At 36.3% G+C, this 21,726-nt stretch overlaps 1 protein-coding gene across 8 annotated transcripts in view; it reads right to left on the reverse strand.

The window, feature by feature from the left end:
• KIAA1109 (KIAA1109 ortholog) overlaps positions 1-21,222 on the reverse strand; it is a 225,473-nt gene extending 204,251 nt beyond the window's left edge. For 6 of the 8 annotated variants that reach the window (XM_032592904.1, XM_032592907.1, XM_032592906.1 and 3 more), the window contains exons 1-6: positions 20,988-21,221; positions 19,449-19,533; positions 6,853-6,974; positions 3,304-3,420; positions 2,195-2,273; positions 528-592 (exon numbers count right to left, since the gene is read on the reverse strand). In XM_032592904.1, coding sequence (XP_032448795.1) covers positions 528-592; positions 2,195-2,273; positions 3,304-3,420; positions 6,853-6,949 — 358 coding nt within the window. In that variant the 5' untranslated portion in view covers positions 6,950-6,974; positions 19,449-19,533; positions 20,988-21,221. Of the gene's footprint in view, positions 1-527; positions 593-2,194; positions 2,274-3,303; positions 3,421-6,852; positions 6,975-19,448; positions 19,534-20,707; positions 20,842-20,987 lie in introns of all 8 variants that reach the window. The other 2 variants (XM_036064257.1, XM_030313128.2) reach the window with 2 other exon arrangements.
• Between the last annotated feature and the right edge of the window lie 504 nt (positions 21,223-21,726).

Here is a 21,726-nt window from a genome sequence, read left to right on the forward strand (position 1 = left end):
AAATGAAGACCTAGGGAGAAAACTCTGAGATGATAAAATTTTGATGATTAAAGCAGAACCAGAAGATAGTCTAGAGCTTTCATGTCCTCTTTTCTCTTCACCCTTAGCATAGTAGATAAATGAAAATTAGTAACAGTGTAAGGCAGGAGTATGAATAAAGTCACAGAACCTGAAAAGCAGGAAAAGTGATTTAGTAGAAGGATTAAAGAGTACTAGGAAGTCCATTTTAACCATAGTATGGGTTAGATCCACAGATGTAATAGGAGGTAAAGCTATGCATAGGGGTAAGGGTCATACTGAGGATAACCCTGAATAAATAATATGCTAAAGTAACTAAATATAACCAGGCAAGAGGAAAGCTGCTGAAAGATCTCCAGACAACTGGTGAGAAAATGAGAGTTTTTAAATGCCAAAACTTTAAAAAATATTTTTATCTATTATAAAATGTGAAATATTTCAATGTCCATAAGTAAAAACACTCATCATATAATTAAAGATTTCAAATACATAAAAACATGAAGACTCACCATGTTGCTTCTGCTTTGGATTATACATTTTCCACCACCGAAAAATTATAAATCCATCTTGAATTCTATGCAAGATAAATTACAAAATAAAAACTTCAGTAACAATTTACTTAATTCATTTAATTAGTTGTTATAAAAGGCAAGCAATTGGTAATGAATATGAAAATACAGAAAGTTCTCAGTGGATCTCTGGTATACATAAATGTTTCATAATATCCCAGTTAAAAATAAGGAAAGAGAATTTGCATAGTCTAAATTACTCTATTTAGGTAAAATTTAATACCATATCACATGTAATAGGAAAATGATGTGCTAACAGAAAAAGTTTTTTTCTTCTATAAACGATATTTTTTTAATGGTGTAGAAACTATATAAATAAAAGGCCAAATCTTGAACGGGGAAACACTACAATGCTAATAGAAGCTTTTCAAGATACTTGTTCATCTCTACAATTATAAAGCACCTCATGCCCCAAAATGATGAACATAATTATAGACTCTCACCTTTTTACTTTTCTTTAAAAAATAATGTTAGAGTCACAAAGAAATTGTCTCTACTATTTTAAGTGAGGTGTGAGGGTTGACAAACCCTAGCACCTCTCAACTAATTCAAAACTTTCAAGTTCTATCTAAGTTAAGAAATCAAATGTTAGGAAATCACAAAAATAGAGTAAGCTTTTCTTTTAAGGCCTACAGAAGAATGTATTTAATATACTATTTATCATTTTTTATTATATTCAGATTTGTGTATCCTTCTTAAAGTAAATTTAGAGGGGCACCTAGATGGCTCAGTTGGTTAAGCATCCAATTCTTGATTTCGGCCCAGGTCATGATCTCAGGGTCATGAGATCAAGTCCCGCATTGGGCTCCATTCTGAGCATGGAGTCTGCTTAAGATTCTCTCCCTCCTTCTCCCTCTGTGCCTCCCCTGCTCTCTCTCAAAACAAAAAAATAAATAAATAAAATTAGAATAGCTAACAGACACTAAACAATTCTTAAAACGTATTACCTATAATACCTTAAAAATATTATCAGCATCCCTGATCCTTGTTTTATGTAACAAATGACCACCATGAATTCTCCAAGAAAAATGGTAAGGTAATTTAATGGCTCAAGTATTCATAATAGGAATGAAATGAGATTATTCATTCTTACAAGCTGCCTTTTGATAAACTTTTTGCCAGTCTGAACCTTAGCTAATTAATCTGATAAAAATATTTTTAAACATCAATTCACCGGATATGATTTACTGAAAAAATTATTTTTCTTTTTTTTTAATTTTATTTTTTTATTATATGAAATTTATTGTCAAATTAGTTTCCATACAACACCCAGTGCTCATCCCAAAAGATGCCCTCTTCAATGCCCATCACCTACCCCCCCCCCCCCCATCAACCCTCAGTTTGTTTTCAGTTTTTAAGAGTCTCTTATGCTTTGGCTCTCTCTCCCACTCTAACCTCTTTTTTTTCTTTTTTTTTTCCCCTTCCCCTCCCCCATGGGCTTCTGTTAAGTTTCTCAGGATCCACATAAGAATGAAAACATATGGTATCTGTCTTTCTCTGAAAAAATTATTTTTGATTTATGGTTTTATCTGAAGAAGTCATATTAAATATTATCAGAAAAAATTTACAATATTTCAAATTTAAGATGAGTTTTTTTTGTTTTTTACCTAATAGACATGTCTTCTGTAATATAATAGATTTCACGAACCATGACTTTTCCAGAAAGAACAGAGAAAGAGAAGGAGCCTGTTGTAGGAAAAACAACAACAACAACAACAACAGCGATTAATGGAATTGTTTTGATACAGAGTAGAGTACTTGAAGCTTAAAATAATCTTAGCATTCAATTTATTCAATAATTAAATGTTCTCTCCTGGCTCCCTCCTGATGTCCTTACAGCCTTACTAATTTTCTATCCCTCTCTCCTCAAATATAACAAAAAGTACAATAAGTACCATCACTATGAACTGAAACTGCTAAATACGCATATGAAGACATTAAATAGTTGCTCCATATGAATAATTCCCTTAATTACGCACAACTATTAAATAAATCCCAAAGCAGTGATAATTCACCATCTTTCTCCATTAATTTCTTTGATTCCAGGAACCATTGTCTCAAATTAGTGGAAGATGACTTATGTTTGAGGGAAATGTTATTTATATCGACCACTAAGAAGTATTCTAAGGAAAGTTAGGATGGTTCTAGTCAGTGACCTCTCAACCCTTTTTCCCACTGGTCGAGGGCTTTCTAAAACATATTGGTTCCTGATAGACCCTTGAATCTGAAAACTTCCCACTTATAAGTAGTCATTACTAAGTTAATAATGTGGACCACAAAATGAAATGCACAAAATGATTCCAACTTATAGATTTTTTTAAGTAGAGGTTACTGAAAGAAAAAAAAAAATAAAACGGCAAAAACTTCAGTGAGCATTAGAAACTTTCTTTGGATAGTAGTATCCTAAGAAATTTCTATTTCTATATTTTACATGTGCCTATATTTTTCCAATTATTTTAATAAGTATCTTTTACAAGCAAAAAAAAAAAAAATCCAAAAGTTACTATAGAAACACTTTAAGAAACAAGAATGAGATAAAGAACCTAACCAAGTGATCGTTTATCTTCTGTCATAGAGTGCTGTGTGAGAGAAATTCCAGTTAGGTTAACATTCATAAAACAAAGGTAATTTCTGATGATCACTTATAAAATATAAATTTATAATATAAATCTCAAGGTTATGCAGAAGAAAAAAATTCAGTGTTACTCAAACTTACCAATATGGATATACCCATGTTTGTATAATCTATTAAGAACCAATGTTAAAATAAGACCAACATTTCGAGAATTGTAATACGTGAGATAAATAATCCATCCACAGGACAAAATGGTAGCTGTTGGGAGAAAAAAATGCAAAAGAATCTCACTATAAGTTTCCTTTACAATCACTTTAATATCTTAATAAAAACTTGTTAGTAAAAGATCATTACATTCAGAAATGATAGGACTTACTTCTATATAGCAATATGTCCTCTTAGAATTTAATGCTTGGATTTTTAACACCAGATACTGATTCTACCTTATCCATCTTTTCTCATTTTTCCTTACGTATTAGCCAGAAAAGCACATATTCCAATCAGATTAACTAAAGAAATACTTCCTTTTTTTGTTTTCTTTCTCACTATTTTATACTGTTTTAGTTATTAAACATATATAAAGATGTTCTGGAAAGAGAAAGCCCTTATTTCTAAATATTCCGAAAAATGTCCACCTTTATTAGGCTAAAAGCTCATTCCCAAGCTGTGTCCTAAAGGCTACAGTTATTTTATTTTTTTTTTTTAAATTTTTTTTTTCAACGTTTTTATTTATTTTTGGGACAGAGAGAGACAGAGCATGAACGGGGGAGGGGCAGAGAGAGAGGGAGACACAGAATCGGAAACAGGCTCCAGGCTCTGAGCCATCAGCCCAGAGCCCGACGCGGGGCTCGAACTCACGGACCGCGAGATCGTGACCTGGCTGAAGTCGGAGGCTTAACCGACTGCGCCACCCAGGCGCCCCAAGGCTACAGTTATTTAAAAAGAATGAAAACCAATGATTTTTTTAAATCAGAGAAAAAGCAGTGTTTTTTTTTTTTTTTTAATCAATAGTTCCTGCTTTTTAATAAAAGGTAAAGAAGTGAGAGTTTTACTCTACATAAAGGCATATCTATATTAAACAGGCCACCTTATGCTATTTTGCTCTAATAGATAAGACAATAACCTACTTTTAAAGAATGCCAGTGAATATGCTACAGTAAATGGTATTTCAAATTTGACAATTTTTCATGAAAAGTTTATAGTCACTTACAGGATTCAGAATATTCCCACAAAGAACCTAGTTCATTAATATACAAAAATTAAAATGTGAGAAAGCAGTTTTTGATAATAACTTTCCTTTTACTTATTCACTTTAGAAGTATAACTATTTTCCAAATTAGGACAAAATAATGTAAAGCAATTTAACATGTATCACCATTTAACAACAGCACATTAAGTTCCTAACTTTTTAAACTTAAACTTAAACTTTAAACTTAAAAAAGTTATTTTAACATGGATAAAACCAAGCAGTCACGGAAAATCAAAATATATTTTCTCAGGGTAGCTTAGATTGACGGTAACAGCTCTGATGTAATAAGTGCTATGATTTGTCCGTAAATATTATTTCTAGAACAATTCTTTTGAAAAGTTATTTTGATGATATGTCATTGTATTTTTGTCTGTAAAAAGTGTCTTGGGGGGGCGGGGCGGGGGGGGGTTGGCACCTGTGTGGCTCAGTTGGTTAAGCGTCCGACTTCAGCCCAGGTCATTATCTCATGGTTCATGGGTTCAAGCCACATATCAGGCTGTGTGCTGACAGCGTGGAGCCTGGAGCCTACTTTGGATTCTGTGTCTCTCTCTCTGTCCCTCCCCTGCTCACACTCTGTCTCTCTCTCTCTCTCTCTCTCAAAAATAAATAAACATTTTAAAAAAAGTGTTTTGGGTTTTTTTATTGAAGTATAGTTGACACATAATATAATATTAGTTTCAGGTATACAAAATAGTGATTTGAATATGTCATTATGTTTTAAGTTTAAAAACATTTTGTGCTAATTTTTACTGTAAATCACTGTGTTGACAGCAGGTTACTGTGGGTCATTCGGAAAAACAAGAGGTATCTGCTAAGAAAGTATGCTTCTAGTATTATACAACCTGAGACTTGTGGCCTTTTCACTCTATCATGTCTCTCAAACCCCTTCAATATCATGAGGCCACTTAGTAAAACAGCAAGAGTAAATAGTCACTCAATGTCTTTCTGGGTGTTGCTGTTGTTTTTTCCTTAAGAAAAGGAGTTGTACACAACAGAAAAAAGTCAGAGAAATTCTAGGTAATAAGAGAAGACAGTGATAGGAAATAAGGAAGAATTCTACCATAATTAACCTAAAAGGTAATTTTCAATGCTGCTTTTATGAAGTTCTATTTCATATTAATATTTTGCATTTCATTTTACTTTTTTGGCTTTAATGAATGATTTATAATAGGGCACTTCTGTCAATTAGAAAAAATCAGAACTCAAAGTTTAAATCATAATTCCTTCTATATACACTTCACCTCTACCCATTTCCTTACACGTCCTGTGGTGTCATGAAAGAAACATAAGCATGCACTCAGAAAAAAAGGAGCTATGTAACCTGTGTAAGTTATTTATTTTTTTTTAATTTTTTTTTCAACGTTTATTTATTTTTGGGACAGAGAGAGACAGAGCATGAACGGGAGAGGGGCAGAGAGAGAGGGAGACACAGAATCGGAAACAGGCTCCAGGCTCTGAGCCATCAGCCCAGAGCCTGACGCGGGGCTCGAACTCACGGACCGCGAGATCGTGACCTGGCTGAAGTCGGACGCTTAACTGACTGCGCCACCCAGGCGCCCCTGTGTAAGTTATTTAATCCTTATGGGCCTCAATTCTCCAACATGTTAAAAGGAAAAGAATAATACCTACCTTAAGTCTTCTCCGAGCATTGAGATAACATATGCAAAATGTCAGTGGTATGTGGCACACAGAAGATATACAATAAACATCATTACCCTCTTTTTCCCTCCTTACCCCATCTTACCCTTTCTATTTTCGCCTCTACCTTTCTAATTTTTATGCTAAAATTCAAATCCACAAAAACTTTCTGCGCAGTAACAGCCCACAATATTCTCTTCCTCTTATTAATATTCATTCATTCATTCATTTTCCCTCCCTCTCTTTGCCATTGATTTATACACTGTTTTGTATTATTTCTATGTACCTAGAAAACTGCTGGAGTATTAGCCCCCAATTTGTTTTGTTTTTTTTTTTTTACTGGCAGAGCCCACTGTTAAGTGTAAAGAGTAATGAAAGAGATGAGATTAACTAGGCATATACACTCTTATTTTGCTATAAAAACATATTTACCATAGGGATTCATCATGATAAAACAAAAAAAAGTGTGTGTGTGTGTGTGTGTGTGCGCGCGCACACGTGCACGCACTGAGATGGGGTTTGGTGAAGGAGCGGACTTGCGACAGGAAAGATAAACTAATTGCAATGTCTTTCTTCTCCTCCCACCTCCCCTAACTCACACAAAAGGAGGCAACCTAAGAAAAAGAGCCCTCTAGAGCACTTGCCAGAGCAAATATTCATAGAAATACAGATTGAAACCTTTTTTCCAAAAAATAAACGAATGGTAGTGTAAGCATTTCAACTTCAGCTAACTACTGCTTAAAATGTGACAATTGTTAATCCGTACATAAAAAACAAAGTACAAGAAAATATATTCTACTTACCAACAAGGAGCCAAACAACATTGGAATTGTGTTCTGTAAGAAAATCTTCTAATTGAGTGATACTAGGAACAATACTCTCATTCTTCCTTTGATCCATTACTGAAGTTTTTCCAGAGCAGCATCTAAAGGCCGAAGAGTTCAAATATTAAATTTAGAATCAGAGATTTATTAAACTGCAAAGGAAATCATGTAAGAGAGGAAAAAAGGTAAATTTAATAAAAGTAAAAGTTCATAAGGTATAAAATAAAAGAGAAGCTTAAGGGCCAGATAGGAAAATGGAAATAGTTTCATTACAAAAATCTTTTAGAATTTTACTTTGCTGGTGCTTTTTAGTGTTATGCCTTCTGGTGTATTTTTAATCTAAATGAAAGTTGATATACTGAATTCTTGATTAAAAGAATTAAAGGATGGGCACCTAGGTGGCTCAGTCAGTTGAGCATCCTCCCAAAGACACATAACTTGAACTTAATCTATCTTGCTTCTCTCTCTCCCAATATATTATGATCAGTAAGGATTGTTTTATTTATCTTTGTATCCATAATACCAGTGACAGTGCCTTGAACACAGCCACTGTTTTCAAGTATTACATCATTTTAAATGGTATTTTTATCTATTATGTAAGAAAATATCTGACCTACATGTTTTAAGACAAGCTCTCTCAATATTTTCTTTTTTTTAATTTTTTTTTTAACGTTTATTTATTTTTGAGACAGAGAGAGACAGAGCATGAACAGGGGAGGGGCAGAGAGAGAGGGAGACACAGAATCGGAAGCAGGCTCCAGGCTCTGAGCCATCAGCCCAGAGCCCGACGCGGGGCTCGAACCAGCGGACCGCGAGATCGTGACCTGAGCTGAAGTCGGAGGCTTAGCCGACTGAGCCACCCAGGCGCCCCAATATTTTCTTAAAAAAATTTTTTTTGATGCTTATTTATTTTTGAGAGAGAGACAGAGACACAGCGCAAGCAGAAGAGGAAACACAGAATCCAAAGTAGGTTCCAGGCTCTGAGCTGTCAGCACAGAGCCTGATGCAGGGATCAAACCCACGGGCTGTGATATCATGACCTAGAGCCGAAATCGGATGCTTAACTGACTGAGCCACTCAGACACCCCTCAATATTTTCATGATTCATCTATATTCTCTTCATTCTTCCTGAAATCCATGATATTCAAAACTGCTGTCTACATTAAAATAGAAATTGTGGCAATTATTATTTTTAGTGACAAAGAAAAACATGAAAATGTGAAATAGCTCAAGCAAACAGAGCATAAACTAGAGATTTATCAAAGTTCCTAATTTAACACCACCACTACTACCACCATTTTAGGAAATACCTTTCCAAAATTATTACTTTTCAAAGTGAATTACCTGTAAAATCTTTTCAAATACTACATTCAAACTATTTTATTTCTTTCTCACTGGCATAAAAAAATCAAATTATCAAACATCTAATACTTACATTAACACTTTTAGAGACAGAATTCAAAATCTTAATTTGGTCTTTCAGAAATGGAGGTCATCCCACAAATTAGTAGGAAAAAATATAAATAATATGATAGGCAAATGAACAAAATATATAAGTAGGCAATTTACAGAGAAAGATAGTATCACTAAACATTGGGACAATCACCCAATAGTGATATAAGTAAAAATTAGAAAGACTGTAAACAACTACTTCAGCAAAAGTATGGGAAAATGGGCATTCATACACAGTTGGGGAGTAAACTACATTTGGAAAGAACAATTTATTCAAATACTGTAAGAATGTGTATACTTTAACTCGGACAGCATTACACAGTGTACTGAAAAATTTGAAAAAATATATCAATTAATAGGAAAATAATTAAATAGTTAAATATAGTATACTTTACTGGGAAATAATATGCAGCCTTTCTAAAAAAAAAAAATGAGATAGCTCTATATGGGCTGATACACAGAAAAGTCCAGGATATATGTAATGTTAGCAGGGAAAGAGCAAGTTGAGAAACAAAATGTATAGCATTCCACTTAATGTTTAAAAGAAAAAAGACCAGGGGTGCCTGGGTGGCTCAGTCAGTTGAGCATCCGACTTTGGCTCAGGTCATGATCTCACAGTTCATGGGTTCAAGCCCCGCGTCGGGCTCTGTGCTGAAAGCTCACAGCCTGGAGCCTGCTTCAGATTCTGTGTCTCCCTCTCTTTCTGCCCCTTCCCCACTCATGCTCTGTCTCTCTCTCAAAAAAAAAAAAACTGAATAAACATTAAAAAAGACTATCCATTATGTATATTACATATAGACACCATATATATACACACATATGTATATATGTGCACATATATGGAGTGTGTGTATATATACGCACTTTTTTAAATCAGCAAAAACAGTGAAGCCATATTATCGTTACCTCTAGAGAGAGCATTGGGAAAGACTTAGGAGGAAGGAAAAGAAACAGTGAAACAGGACTTCCACTTTTACTCTTGACACTTAGGTACTGTCTAATATTTTACAATTGGCATATAATACTTCCATAATTTAAAAAGAAAAAGGGAGATTTGGTAACTAGAAGATAGGAAATGACAGGTGAGAGACTTTTCTTGCCCAAGCATACATGTATTGACCTCTTCTTATAACCAACCAAGAAATAGGTGTCTCCCAACCCCAAAATAACAACTCAGTCATCTGTCATTCTAGCATCATGTCTTTCTTCAGTGCTTAAATACTTAGCTTTTTAAAAAATTAAAGTGCAAATACTGAGCAAACTCAAACTTCATCACAACATCAGAAAGATCACCTTAGCATGAATTATTTGAATTGACAGCCTTGAATATAAGAATGGAAGGAATATATACTGTTCTAGAAAGGGGAGACAAGTAAGTTTCATCAAGAAAGGACATAAAGAACATTAAGAGAGATTGGGGAAGAGAGAAGGAGGAGGCAGTCATCAAAGAAAAAACAGTAGAATCCAAAGATCCTGCTTCAGACTATATTGTTCCAGAAACAGGACATTATGTGGATTGAGAGCATGGATTCTATACTAGACTAAGTTAGAACTACCAGATCTAATGTTATAGCTGTGTGACCATGGGCAAGTTACCTAACCATTCTGTGCTCTATTCCCTCATCTGTAAAACGAGAACACTAATAGTACCTACCTGACAGAGGTGAATAGTGAAAACTGATAAATCATGTATGTAAACCATTTAGAATAGCACCCAGCACATAGTAAATAATACACCATATAAATGTTTGCTGATTGCAACCAATGCTTTTGGTGTCTTGCCCACATACTGTTAGCATTCATCTCTACACAAGATGACTGCTCATTTGGAACAACCGAATACTTTACTGAGGGCTGCTTTTGGACTGCAGAAACATGCTCAGCTTATACTCAGGGCAAGCCAGAAATGCCAAAGAGGTAACATCAATGACGGCTAGGAAAGTGGTGGATACACAACTGCAGCTTCTTTGTTCTTGATTTGGGATAACTCTGAGGCATAGTATTTTTTTAAGTTTACTTATTTATTTTTGAGAGAGAGCAGAGGAGGGGCAGAAGGGGGCGGGGGGGGGGGAGGGAGAGAGAGAGACTTCCAAGCAGGCCCCACGCTGTCAGCACAGAGCCCAATGCAGGGCTCAAACTCCCCAACCATGAGATCATGACCAGAGGTGAAACTAAGAGTCAGACGCTTAACCGACTGAGCCACCCAGGCGCCCCTGAGGCATATTCCATTTGGTTTCCCAAGAGTTCACCAATGGTAGTGAGCTCCAGATGCCCACAGTGGTAACTGCTAGGATAATGCCCTTTACTGACTTCAATCCCTTTCCTTTCTTACTTCCCCATTCTCCTACCAGTCTTTCCTACGATCACTTCTATACTTGAGTCCTTCCTTATCCAGGTATTGGTTCTAGGAAGACCTAAACTAAGGAACTATTTTTTTGTTTGTTTGTTTGTTACCAGTCCTATTAAATCTGAGGATAGCTTTCTTTTACATGAAAAATGATTCTGTACTTTAAAGAGATCATAAAAAATAAATAAATAAAATTAAAAAATAAAATAAAGAGATCATAAAACCATACCATTTAAAGGACACAGTGTTAAATATTTAATATCTTTTAAAAGTTTGGTTTAATTCAGGGTGTGTGTGTGTGTGTGTATATATATATATATCATGTATTATATATATATATATATATATATATATATATATATGACAGAAAGAGAAACATTTCCTTCATCTGAACAGGAAGAAAGGAAAGGAAAGACCAAGATATGGGGAGATCTGGTGATAGAAAGATGAAAGAATCTGATGGCTTCCATAGATTTTTGAAAAATCAAATTCAGGGCGCCTGAGTGACTCAGTTGGTTAAGCATTTGACTTCGGCTCAGGTCATGATTTCGTGGTTTATGAGTTTGAGTCCCTCATCAGGTGAGCTCGAGCCCCTCTTCAGGTGAGCTCCATCCACTTCTTTTTCTTTCTCTCTCTCTCTCTCCCCCTCCCTCATGGGATATTCTCTCTCTCTCTCTCTCTCTCTCTCTCTCTCTCTCAATAAAAAAAAAAAAGTCAAATTCATATTTATCTAAAATCTCTTCTATTTCATTTTTTTTTTTTTACTTATTACTCCAAGTTTTTTGGCACTAGTCCCATAACTTCTACAGTACCTGTTCCTTTTCTATTTTTCTTAGTTTTTAGCTTTTAATTTGTGTTTGTGACAACTGTAAGAAGAATGACCCTAAGTGGTTGGTGAAAGAAAATAATGAATAAGAGGGCCTTCATCACCACAGCTTACCCCAAGTCCCCCAATTCCACCCTACCTCAGCAATAATTATTTATCATCTCAGAAAAGGGGTGAGTGGGAGGAACTGGAGGATCTGTGCACCTGCCCACAGCTTGTCAAGAAAACTTCACTGCACTGGTTAGTTTACCTTCTTCCAAAAGAAGAGATATCATCCCATAATTTGACACAGGATTTCAGGTATAAGGTTTTCCTATATCAGGTTTAAACTGGAACAAGTCTATATATAACATTACCTATGATGTGAAAAGATCTGGTTATGAAGAGACAGAGCTTTCTTGGGTACTGTCATGGGAAAGTAAATACTGATTTAGATTTTTTGGAACAACATAGTTAAGACAGTTGCTTGATAATGTTGAGCTACTTTTTTGTTTATTCATTCAATAAATATTTATTGAGCTTAAAAATTCTGTAATACAGCTAAGAATTCTGAGTATTAAGTACAAGATTTGGAATATTTACAATAACCTTTTTAGTACGATGTCTGGAAATATAGAAAATACTAGAAAAAAAAAAAAGGCTGTTTGAATGAATACCTGTATCTTAGCAGTTATCGTACCATATTACAATCATTACTTTAGAAGTTTGTCTCCCCTGGTAGACAAATGTTCTTAAGGATGGGTTTGCCCTACCCATTTAAGCGTAATATCTAACCAAGTTCTGTATACAGAAGTCTCTCAATAAATACTTGTTTCAGAAATGAATGAAATAAATACATCATCATGGAAGTACATAATTATGAGCTATCGCCAAAAGTATTAAAAAAAAAAAATGATAAGTGAGTATTCCAATGTACCCAGAGCCAAAGAGATTCCTAAGTGATCTTTTTCACTCTCAAGAAAATCTGGTTTTCATTTGCTTGAGTTTAAGAAGAGGATATTCAACTTTTTAACAACCCAATTATGTGAAAAAAGTTTAATCAAATCTCATGCAACAATGAAATCACAATTCTTTGTATAAAAAGACAAATCACAATTCTTTGTATCTTCAGACCATCATATTAAAATTCTCTGCATTTAATTATAGTTCCTTTTCTAAAATGTTTTTATTGTACTGTATTGTATTGTATTGTATCTTAATTTGAGAGAAAGAGAGAGAGAGAGAGAGAGAGAGAGAGAGAGAGCGCAAACACACAAATGCACGAGCAGGGGAGGGGCAGAGAGAGAAAAGGGAGAGAATCCCAAGCAGGCTCTGAGCTGTTAGTGTAGAGCAGGGCTCAGAGACCGCGAGATCATAATCTGAGCCAGTATCAATAGTCAGACACCTAACCAACTGAGCCACCCAGGCGCCCTCAGTTCCTTTTCTATAAAAGAAACTGCATGAGTTTTAAAAGTTGGAAAATAAATGAACTTTACAGCTCTCCTCTGAACTTCATCAATATTCATATTCTCTCTACCATCAGGTAAAATTAAACACCTATTAGGACAAAGCACTTACCCTTGGCCAATTTTACTGATCTACAGTAACTGTTACAGAATATATACACTTACTTGAGAATTTTTCAGTTACTGTTTGATTTCTGCTCATATGTAACAAATTATCTGGAGATAACTTTTGTAAAAGTTCCCCATTTCAAAGTCATTTATGTCCACCTTAAAATTAAGAAGCCAGATAACTGACCCAAATATCTAAGTAAATACCAATAAAAATGAAATGTCTGAACAGACTGCTCATCTCTACTATGACATAATGACATCCCAAAACAAAATTAAAACTTAAATCATATCATGACAACATTTTTATCCAAAATGAAGTTTCAAGGATGATTAGAACATTTGAGCTATTCATTTAAACACTGACCATTCACCAATCTAAAGGTAAACGGTCTAAAACACATGACTTTCCAATTCCATGATGCTTCATAAATAAAGTATATAAAATAGGGAAGTACTTACTACAACTAATATCTCACATAAAATAAATATGTAAATTTTACATTACAAGATAGTAATGGAATATATTAACAAGGTTGTTATTACCCATTAAACATAGAGTTTAATCAGGATACAAGGCTTTAAATTCCACCATCCATCCCTTCAAGGGGAGTATTAACCAATATTATCTCTTAAAATTCAAAATAAAGCAAAAATCTATAATGTCCTATTCTGTTCATTTAAACAAACAAGATAGACAATTATCCTCTTAAGTTAGACCAGGTATATAATTATCTCTACCGAGAAAGTCATTCCAGGTTCCTTTCAGTCCCAGGATTCCAAGTGCAACAAACACAATTCACTATTAACTAACTCCAAAACCCAACAGAATTAAATGGTAAAATAACATTCTATCAGAAATAACAGAAATCATCTGGCATACTGGAACTAGGCTTTACAGTCAGATTTGAAATGGAAAGCTTGCTCTACCCCTTTAATACCTTCCTTAGCTGTGAGATAGCTTGAGCAAGTTACTGAATCTCTTTGAGCCTGTTTCCAAATGGCCATCTCTTCTCTGAAGAGATGCTCAAGGCATTAAAAACATGAAGCAAACAAGCTAACATACAGTGCCTGACAAGAAACACATTACAGCAGTGGTGCTAAGCTACTATCATTAATGTTCTTTAAGAAAAAATCAGCTCAACAAAAAAGGTGAAAGCTAAAAAAAATAAATAAAATGCATAGCAGTAGACAATGATTGAAATGTATTTCATTCCTTACAATATATGAGAAAAATACATATATTTAACTAAATAACAGAATTTTATAACCAAAAAAATTAGTTGGCACAAATAACAATCAAGAAATTAAGTTAATATGAATAACGTAGTTCTACAAGTAACAGTGAGTATGATATGATTCTTAGAAGCAGATCAAGTACCAAAATACACTAGTTACCAGGCAACTATTGCTAAAGAAATATTCAGATATGGTAAGTGACAATTCAAACACTAAAAATCTGCAAACTAAACATACTTTTTAATAACGTAATCTATGCTACAAAAACTGTTCTTTATGTTATATATGAAAGAATTTTTAACATCTCAGAAATCATATCATTCAACAAAAATGTTGCACTTTAGCACACCTCACTGCTATAGACAGAAATTTATGCTGGTTTACCTAAATACTTATTAAAAGCAAAACAAATCTCTTAAAAATCTGTAGAAAACATATCTATTAATAGGGTAAAAAGAACAGACTTCAAACTCTCCAAACCTAGAAGAAACCATGATTCTTAAATACACAATTCACTTTTAATAATCCACCAGAACTAATTTCTACCTTCAACATATTCCTTGATATGGTCAGCAATGCAAAGAGCTCAATAGTAACTGCCAAGTGAAAGATGTAATCCACCTACTTTTACTTCCCATTCACTGGTTGTGGGGTTTTGTCTTCATTTTGTACTGACTAGTGAACACATTCTGCAAGTTTCCTTTTTTTTTTAAGTGTTTATTTATTTTTTGGGAGAAAGAGAAAGCACAAGCAGGAGGGGCAGAGAGAAAGACAGAAGGAAGACAGAGGGAAACACAGAATCCAAAGCAGGCTCCAAGCTCTAAGCTGACAGCAGCAAGTCCGATGCAGGGCTTGAACTCATGAAGCCTGAGATCATGACCTGAGCAGAAGTCGAACACTCCAACTGAGCCACCCTGGTGCCCCTCCTTCAATTCTTTTAATCAAGAATTCAATATGTCAACTTTGATTTAGATTAAAAATACACCAGAAGGCATAACACTAAAAAGCACCAGCAAAATAAAATTCTAAAAGATTTTTGTAATAAATCTATTTCCATTTTCCTATCTGGCTCTTAAGGTTCTATCTTCTACCTTATGTCACTTCAGTCAGAAACCCTCCCAAATACATGTTCAAACTATTCACCCAACCAAAAAGGGTCTTTGGATGTGGGGAGAGGGAGAAACTTGTCACATGTGTTTACCAACACTCTCCTCACATCAAGTTCAAAGAAAACGTTTTCTTATTAGTATGTTGCTACCCTAAGAGCCCACAAGATTCATTTAACAGCCAATTCCTGTGAGCTGATGATATTGCTACAACTGAAACTGAACTTTCATGTAAGTAAAACAACAACAAAGAAGTCTGCTTTGGGAAGTTTTATGTGGATATGACCCATACAGTACTACTGGTGATATGAGACACAGCATTTTAAATGGATATGAATAGAAATATACTTTACGTATACATAAAAGGTGACCAAGTACAAACAGATCAATAATCTAAAATTCAGACTTTAAACATTTGGTCAATGTTCTCTTACCCTTTGAAACATTCATTCCATGGTATTAATTCACCATTAAAATGATAAAAATATAGCTATCATAACAATGGCTACAACACTTATTCAAGGTTTGCTGTGTGCTAGACACAGTGCTAAACACTTTATGTGCATTTACTCATCTAATTGTCACAAATAACTACTCATTAACAATTCCCCATTTTAAAGACGAGAAAACTATGGCACTGAGAAGCTAAGCACAAACACAGCTAAGGCCCCAGTAATTATCTCTTAGTTCTAAGTTTCGTTATATGAAAAATGAGATCCTTCCTCCCACCTCTACATTTAGAAGCTAATATGAATGCTACCAAAATTCAAATTTTGGCATAAAAAATTCATATTTTTCCAACTATGGCATTTTTTTTAACCTAAAATGATTCTCTATTAAGGGTCAACAAGCACTTTTTTTAAATAACCCTGAGTGGTAACACAAGTTGTGCAGCCTGATTAGCAGCAAAAAAGGCCAAATTATAAAGCGAACCAAAATCTAACTTAACCACCTCCCACTCCTCTAGAACCTCTCTCTCACCTGATCATAAAGGCTATTATTCACTGACTTTTAAAGAGCTTTTTTGCCCCTAAAGAACTTGACAATTGATAAAATGTATGGTAGTTTTAAAATGTCCAAAAACTCTTTAACATTACTCCCTTCAAGAGGTAGAACTTAATTCCCCTCTCAGGTGTGGGCTGGACTTAGTGATACAGCTGTAAAAAGAGTATGTCAGGAGCAATGGTGTGTAACTAAGTCAAAACTGGCATCACAGCTTCCTCCTTGTTCTCTCTTGGATCATCTGTTCCAGGGGAAGCCAGATGCCTTGTTAGGACATTTAAAAAGCCCCAGACAGATCGGCATGGTGAGGCTTTGAGGCCTCTAGCCAACAGACATGTATGTGTGCCATCATGGAAGCAAATCCTTCTGCCACAGTCGAGATGACTGAAGTTCCTGCCAAGATTTTGGCTGCAACCTCATGACAGACCCTAAACCAGAAGGACTGAGTTTAGGCGCTTCCAAATCCAGACTCACAGAAACTAAGATACTAAATATTTTAAACCATTAAATTCAGGTATAATTTGTTACTCAGCAATAGATAACTAATACAAAGTATGTGAAAAGTAATTTTGCAAGATAACTACAAGTTATCTCTATTCTGACAGTTCATACCGGTCATGTTAAGCTAAACTAATGCACTCTACTCTCCTCCAACTTACCAAAAGATGAGGAATCAGCAATAACACACCAAGAAGATTACCAACCCATGAATGAACCATTTCCTCTCTCTACTTTAAGCGAGAGTCTCCTGCATGGACTCTGTGGAGCAACCCCTACCCTGCTTCTACATATTCATCTGTATCCGTAATCATCACCATCTCCTTAACTCCTGTCTCAGAAGTCTATCTAAAGCACCCTTGACCTGCATCCTCATTTTCCATCCCTTCCAGCTTAGTCAGTGACCTTGCTTCACTAATTATTGTCCCTCTCTCCTCTATCTTCAAATTTTATTTTTGATGTTTTTTTATCCTCAGCAAATAAAGATTATAAATCATATCACTCATACCTTTAAAAAACAAAAACTCTCAAACTCATATATCTAGCGATCCCCTCTCTATTCAACTTAGAATCAAACTTTCTGAAATAGGTAAATGACAGTACCTATTTCAATTTCCTTATCTCTTACCAGTGTGAACTGGCTCCATCCATATAATCGCTCTTGCTCAGGTCAACAACTTTTTAAAAATTTTTTTTTTAACATTTATTTATTCTTGAAAGAGATTGAGAGAGAAAGAGAGAGAGAGAGAGAGAAAGAGAGAGAAAATATGAGCGGGGGAGGGGCAGAGGGAGAGAGGGACACATAATCTAAAGCAGGCTCCAGGCTCCGAGCTGTCAGCAGAGCCCGATGCAGAGATCATGACCTGAGCCAAAGTCAGATGCTTAACCAACTGAGCCACCCAGGTGCCCCAACAACTTCTTGACATGTCTGATAGATACTTTCTTTGTCCTCATTTTATCTGATATCTCAAAGGTGTTTAATACTCACTCCTTTTCTCCAAACTCAGTTCTTCCACTGACTTCTGTGATTCTCCTGCTTCCTTATCCATTCATTCATCTCCTTTGAGGTGTGTCTTCCTTCCAGGATAGGGATTTATTAGTCTTCCCTATCCGCATTTCTTTTCTTTTACTCTACATTTTTTCCCTGAGTGATCTCATCTAGTCACATTGCTTTTAACCATCATCTATAAGCTGAGACTCCAAATTTTATATCCCCAGCGGGGTCTTCTTAACTAAGATCTATATCCAGCTTCCTAATGACATTTCTTGGAAGTCACAGATGCCTCATAACAACAGCCCCACAACCATGTTCCCCAATCTATTGTTCTTCCTATACTGCCTCAGCAAATGGTCCCAGAATCCACTCAGTTTCTCAAGCCAGATATCAGATATCAGTTCCTTTATCCTTCAAATGTTTATTATACATTTATTATGTGCTTGCATATGAAAGTAGCTAAAAATTACCCGGACTCGACTTTCTCTCAAGCCCAAAATCCTACTCAATACATCTCCTTTGCATCTGTCTAATCCATCTCCATCTTTAATTCCCATTTGCATCTCTGTACTTCTGGTTCTCATTTGCCACCTGAATTATTACAATGCCTCTTATGATCACCACTCTGCCAAACTCATCACCCTCCAACTCATCACCAGACTGTTGCCTGACCATGTCACTTCTATTCGTTATATATAAATTGCCTGAAATTTTCTCATATTAAAGAGTTAATTTTCTTAACCTCTCAAGAAATTTTTGAAATTCTATCATTATCTTTAACATGAAAAAAAATATGATGAAATGAAGTCTAGAAGAATCCTAGTATCCCACTGTACCTTAGAGTAGCACTAGCAGAGTACCTTCCTTTATTAACTAAAATTATGAAAGATTTATTATAAATACAAACATTTACCATATGGGCAGTTTTCTAGTCTTTTATATAAACCAAAAACACCTTTGCACATAGAAATAAAAAAATGTATGATATTTCACAAAAATATTACCTTCCAGGCAAAATTCACTACTCTAGTATTCTCAAGGGCCATGATGAACACTAATACTAAAAGCCTGAAATATGGTACTCAATAAATATTGATGAAATGAATTAAATATTTCTTCATCGTGTTTAACTGTGTCTTCTACTAATCTCCATAGAACTCATAATATAAAATATACTTGACTTCAACATACCTAGTATCCTGTGAAGAACAAACCAAAGTCAACTAATTTTCTTCATTTATTTTTAAAGCCTTTTATAACATGGGCATGAGCAAGAAAAAGAAAAAAAAATGTTAACACTTGATAGAGAATTAAGCCAAAGCTTCCCTTGGGTTTCTCCTCCCAATACACAAGCTAAGCACACAACTTAATTGTCAATCAGATATCAACAATTCAAAAGTGAGGTAAGATGAATGGCAGGTCATGTTATATACTGCCCCAACCTTCACTCTATGACCATTCAAGCAGCTTAAAACACAACTGAAGCAGAAAGTCAGATTTCGTCTATCTCAGCTTTAATTGGAAATTATTTTTTTAAAAACTTGGCCAAAATATTTACTCAATTTTTTTCCAGAGTCTGCAGTGTTGTTTTTCTTTCTCCTTGTCTTCAGAAGGCCCACCTGCAGCGTTTCATCTTAACAAACCTGAAAAGAACATTTTAACCAATTATAGAAGATAGTTTGGCTTTATCAACATTTGCACCATTTCAGAATAAATTATTTGATTGCATGAGTGTGAATGCACACACATAGAAAGTGTTTAATGTTACTCCAATATCACATTTCCTTCTTTAAAGTTTCCAGACAAGAAATACTTCTAAACTAGAATAAGACCACGGTTTCCAAATTACAGTGTTCTAAAGCTTTTAGAACAAGGTTCCAGAAGTCAAATCCTATGTTTAAAACATAAGTGTGGCCTTAAAGAAGTTGTCCTCTCAAACTGTTTGTTCTCTGCTGGCAGGAATGGTGCCTCAGTTTCCTTCCTATTCCAAGCACCTGGCACACTTTTTATCAAATGAAAATCACTTTGCAAACTGCTCAGATACTTGGGAGATGGTAAAGCATACTGATTATGGGACCTTAAACTGGAGTCAGATTACCTGGTTTAAATCACATCTCTACTTTGTACAAGCTGATTTTTAGGGCTGCACGGTTTAGTTCATCTATAAAATGAGAGTAATAACAGACCTAACGTGATAGGATCGTTATGATGATTAAATGAGATAACATGCACATAAAATATGTCTTACTCAACAATTATGTAAAATGAATATTCTGGTTAATTCATCTATTTTCATATTAAATGTTTATGGTTAACTTAGAATAAATCAGCTTCAATGCCATACACAGGGTGAAAGCAGTAACATGAAACCAGTTGAAACGTACACGCTTGGGCAGTTACAAAAACATGATTTTCTTACAGAGGAAATTTACAAGAATTCTTTCCATTTAACAAGCGTCCCTAACTGTCTACTGTCAAAACTAAGGTCAATGGGGGTGGGAGTTAGGTGTGGAGGAGGGGAGAAAAGAATATACTCTGCAGAAGGAAAATCAACTTCCCTTCACCTTCCTTTGACCGTAAGATATTGTTTCCGCTGAAATGTACTCTTCAATAGTGTAGACTCAGCAAGCACCAACTCACAATACAACACACGTCCCGCCTGGATTGGGAAGGGGGAAGGTTCTAAGGCTCCACCGCCATCGGTCAGTAGACCCTACGTTAAGCAGTTCGGGGTCTGCCGCAGCCAAGGGCTCCCAGCAAGGCTAAAGCCGGAGCCTGCAGGTGCGCTTGTCCTTCCCGCCCGCGGAGTCCACACACCAAGTGGGCGCCGCCCACCCGTCTTATCACCATCCACAGAGGCCGCTCCGGCGTCGGCGCCCCCAAACATCGACTGTAATGGCTCTTCCAGGCCTTCCCATTGACCTTCTACACCCGGTCTACAGGTCCCGGTGCTGCAGGTAAGAAGAGCAAACTAGGAAACGAGTCGACGCCGCAACAGCGGCGAAGAAGCCAAACCTCCAGACTCTGACCTGGCTGAGTTCCAGAGATAATGGAAAACTGCTCACCCAACCCTGCCCAGTCCGACCCGTCCCCTCACCTGGGCGAGCGCCGGGGCGGCCTGGAACCGCACCGGCCTCTTCGAGGGACGCTAAAGGCCTCGGGCAGCGGCAGCAGCGCCGAGCCGGCCCGGGCCGGCGAAGCTCTGCCCGCGCCCACACCCTCTAGCCCCGCCACCCCGGCCAGCTGCTTTAGGTCCGGCCGGGGGCCCCTAGCCACTGACACAGAGAGGGGCGGAGAAGGATGGGAGGGGTCCCAGCTAGAGCCAGGCGTCGCTGCGGCTGCGGCTGCGTCAACTGGTAGCGTCAGACGTCACGGCGCCGGCACGCCACCCAGGCCCCATCCAGGAATCTGCAGCGCCCCACCCCTTTTCTCTCCTCCTCTTCCCCTGTCCCCGCACTGTGGGTGGAGCCTGGGCCGCTTGGCGGAGGTCCGGGGCGGGTTTGGAAAAATCGCTTGCTACTTAGCCACGGGAGAGGTCAATGAATGGCCTTCCTGAGGCCAGGAGACCGAGAAGCGCGGATAAGACCAGGAACGTTAACAAAAAGGACAATCAAACCGGTGCTATGAAGTGAAATGAATTCTCGGAGTAGAGAATAATATTTTTATGACCTTATCAATATAAGGTGCTTGATTGTATGAAATGAAACTACATTGACTCAACTGAGTCTGTTATTATATTAATGAAAAGTGGTTTGATGCTCACCATTTTTAAACAGACTCTTAATATTATTTAGCGGGTGAACCAAGGCAAATGACTTTCTGGAGTTGGAGAATTA

This window comes from Lynx canadensis, chromosome B1, assembly GCF_007474595.2.
Source record: "Lynx canadensis isolate LIC74 chromosome B1, mLynCan4.pri.v2, whole genome shotgun sequence".
In the NCBI taxonomy this organism is placed as follows: domain Eukaryota; kingdom Metazoa; phylum Chordata; class Mammalia; order Carnivora; family Felidae; genus Lynx; species Lynx canadensis.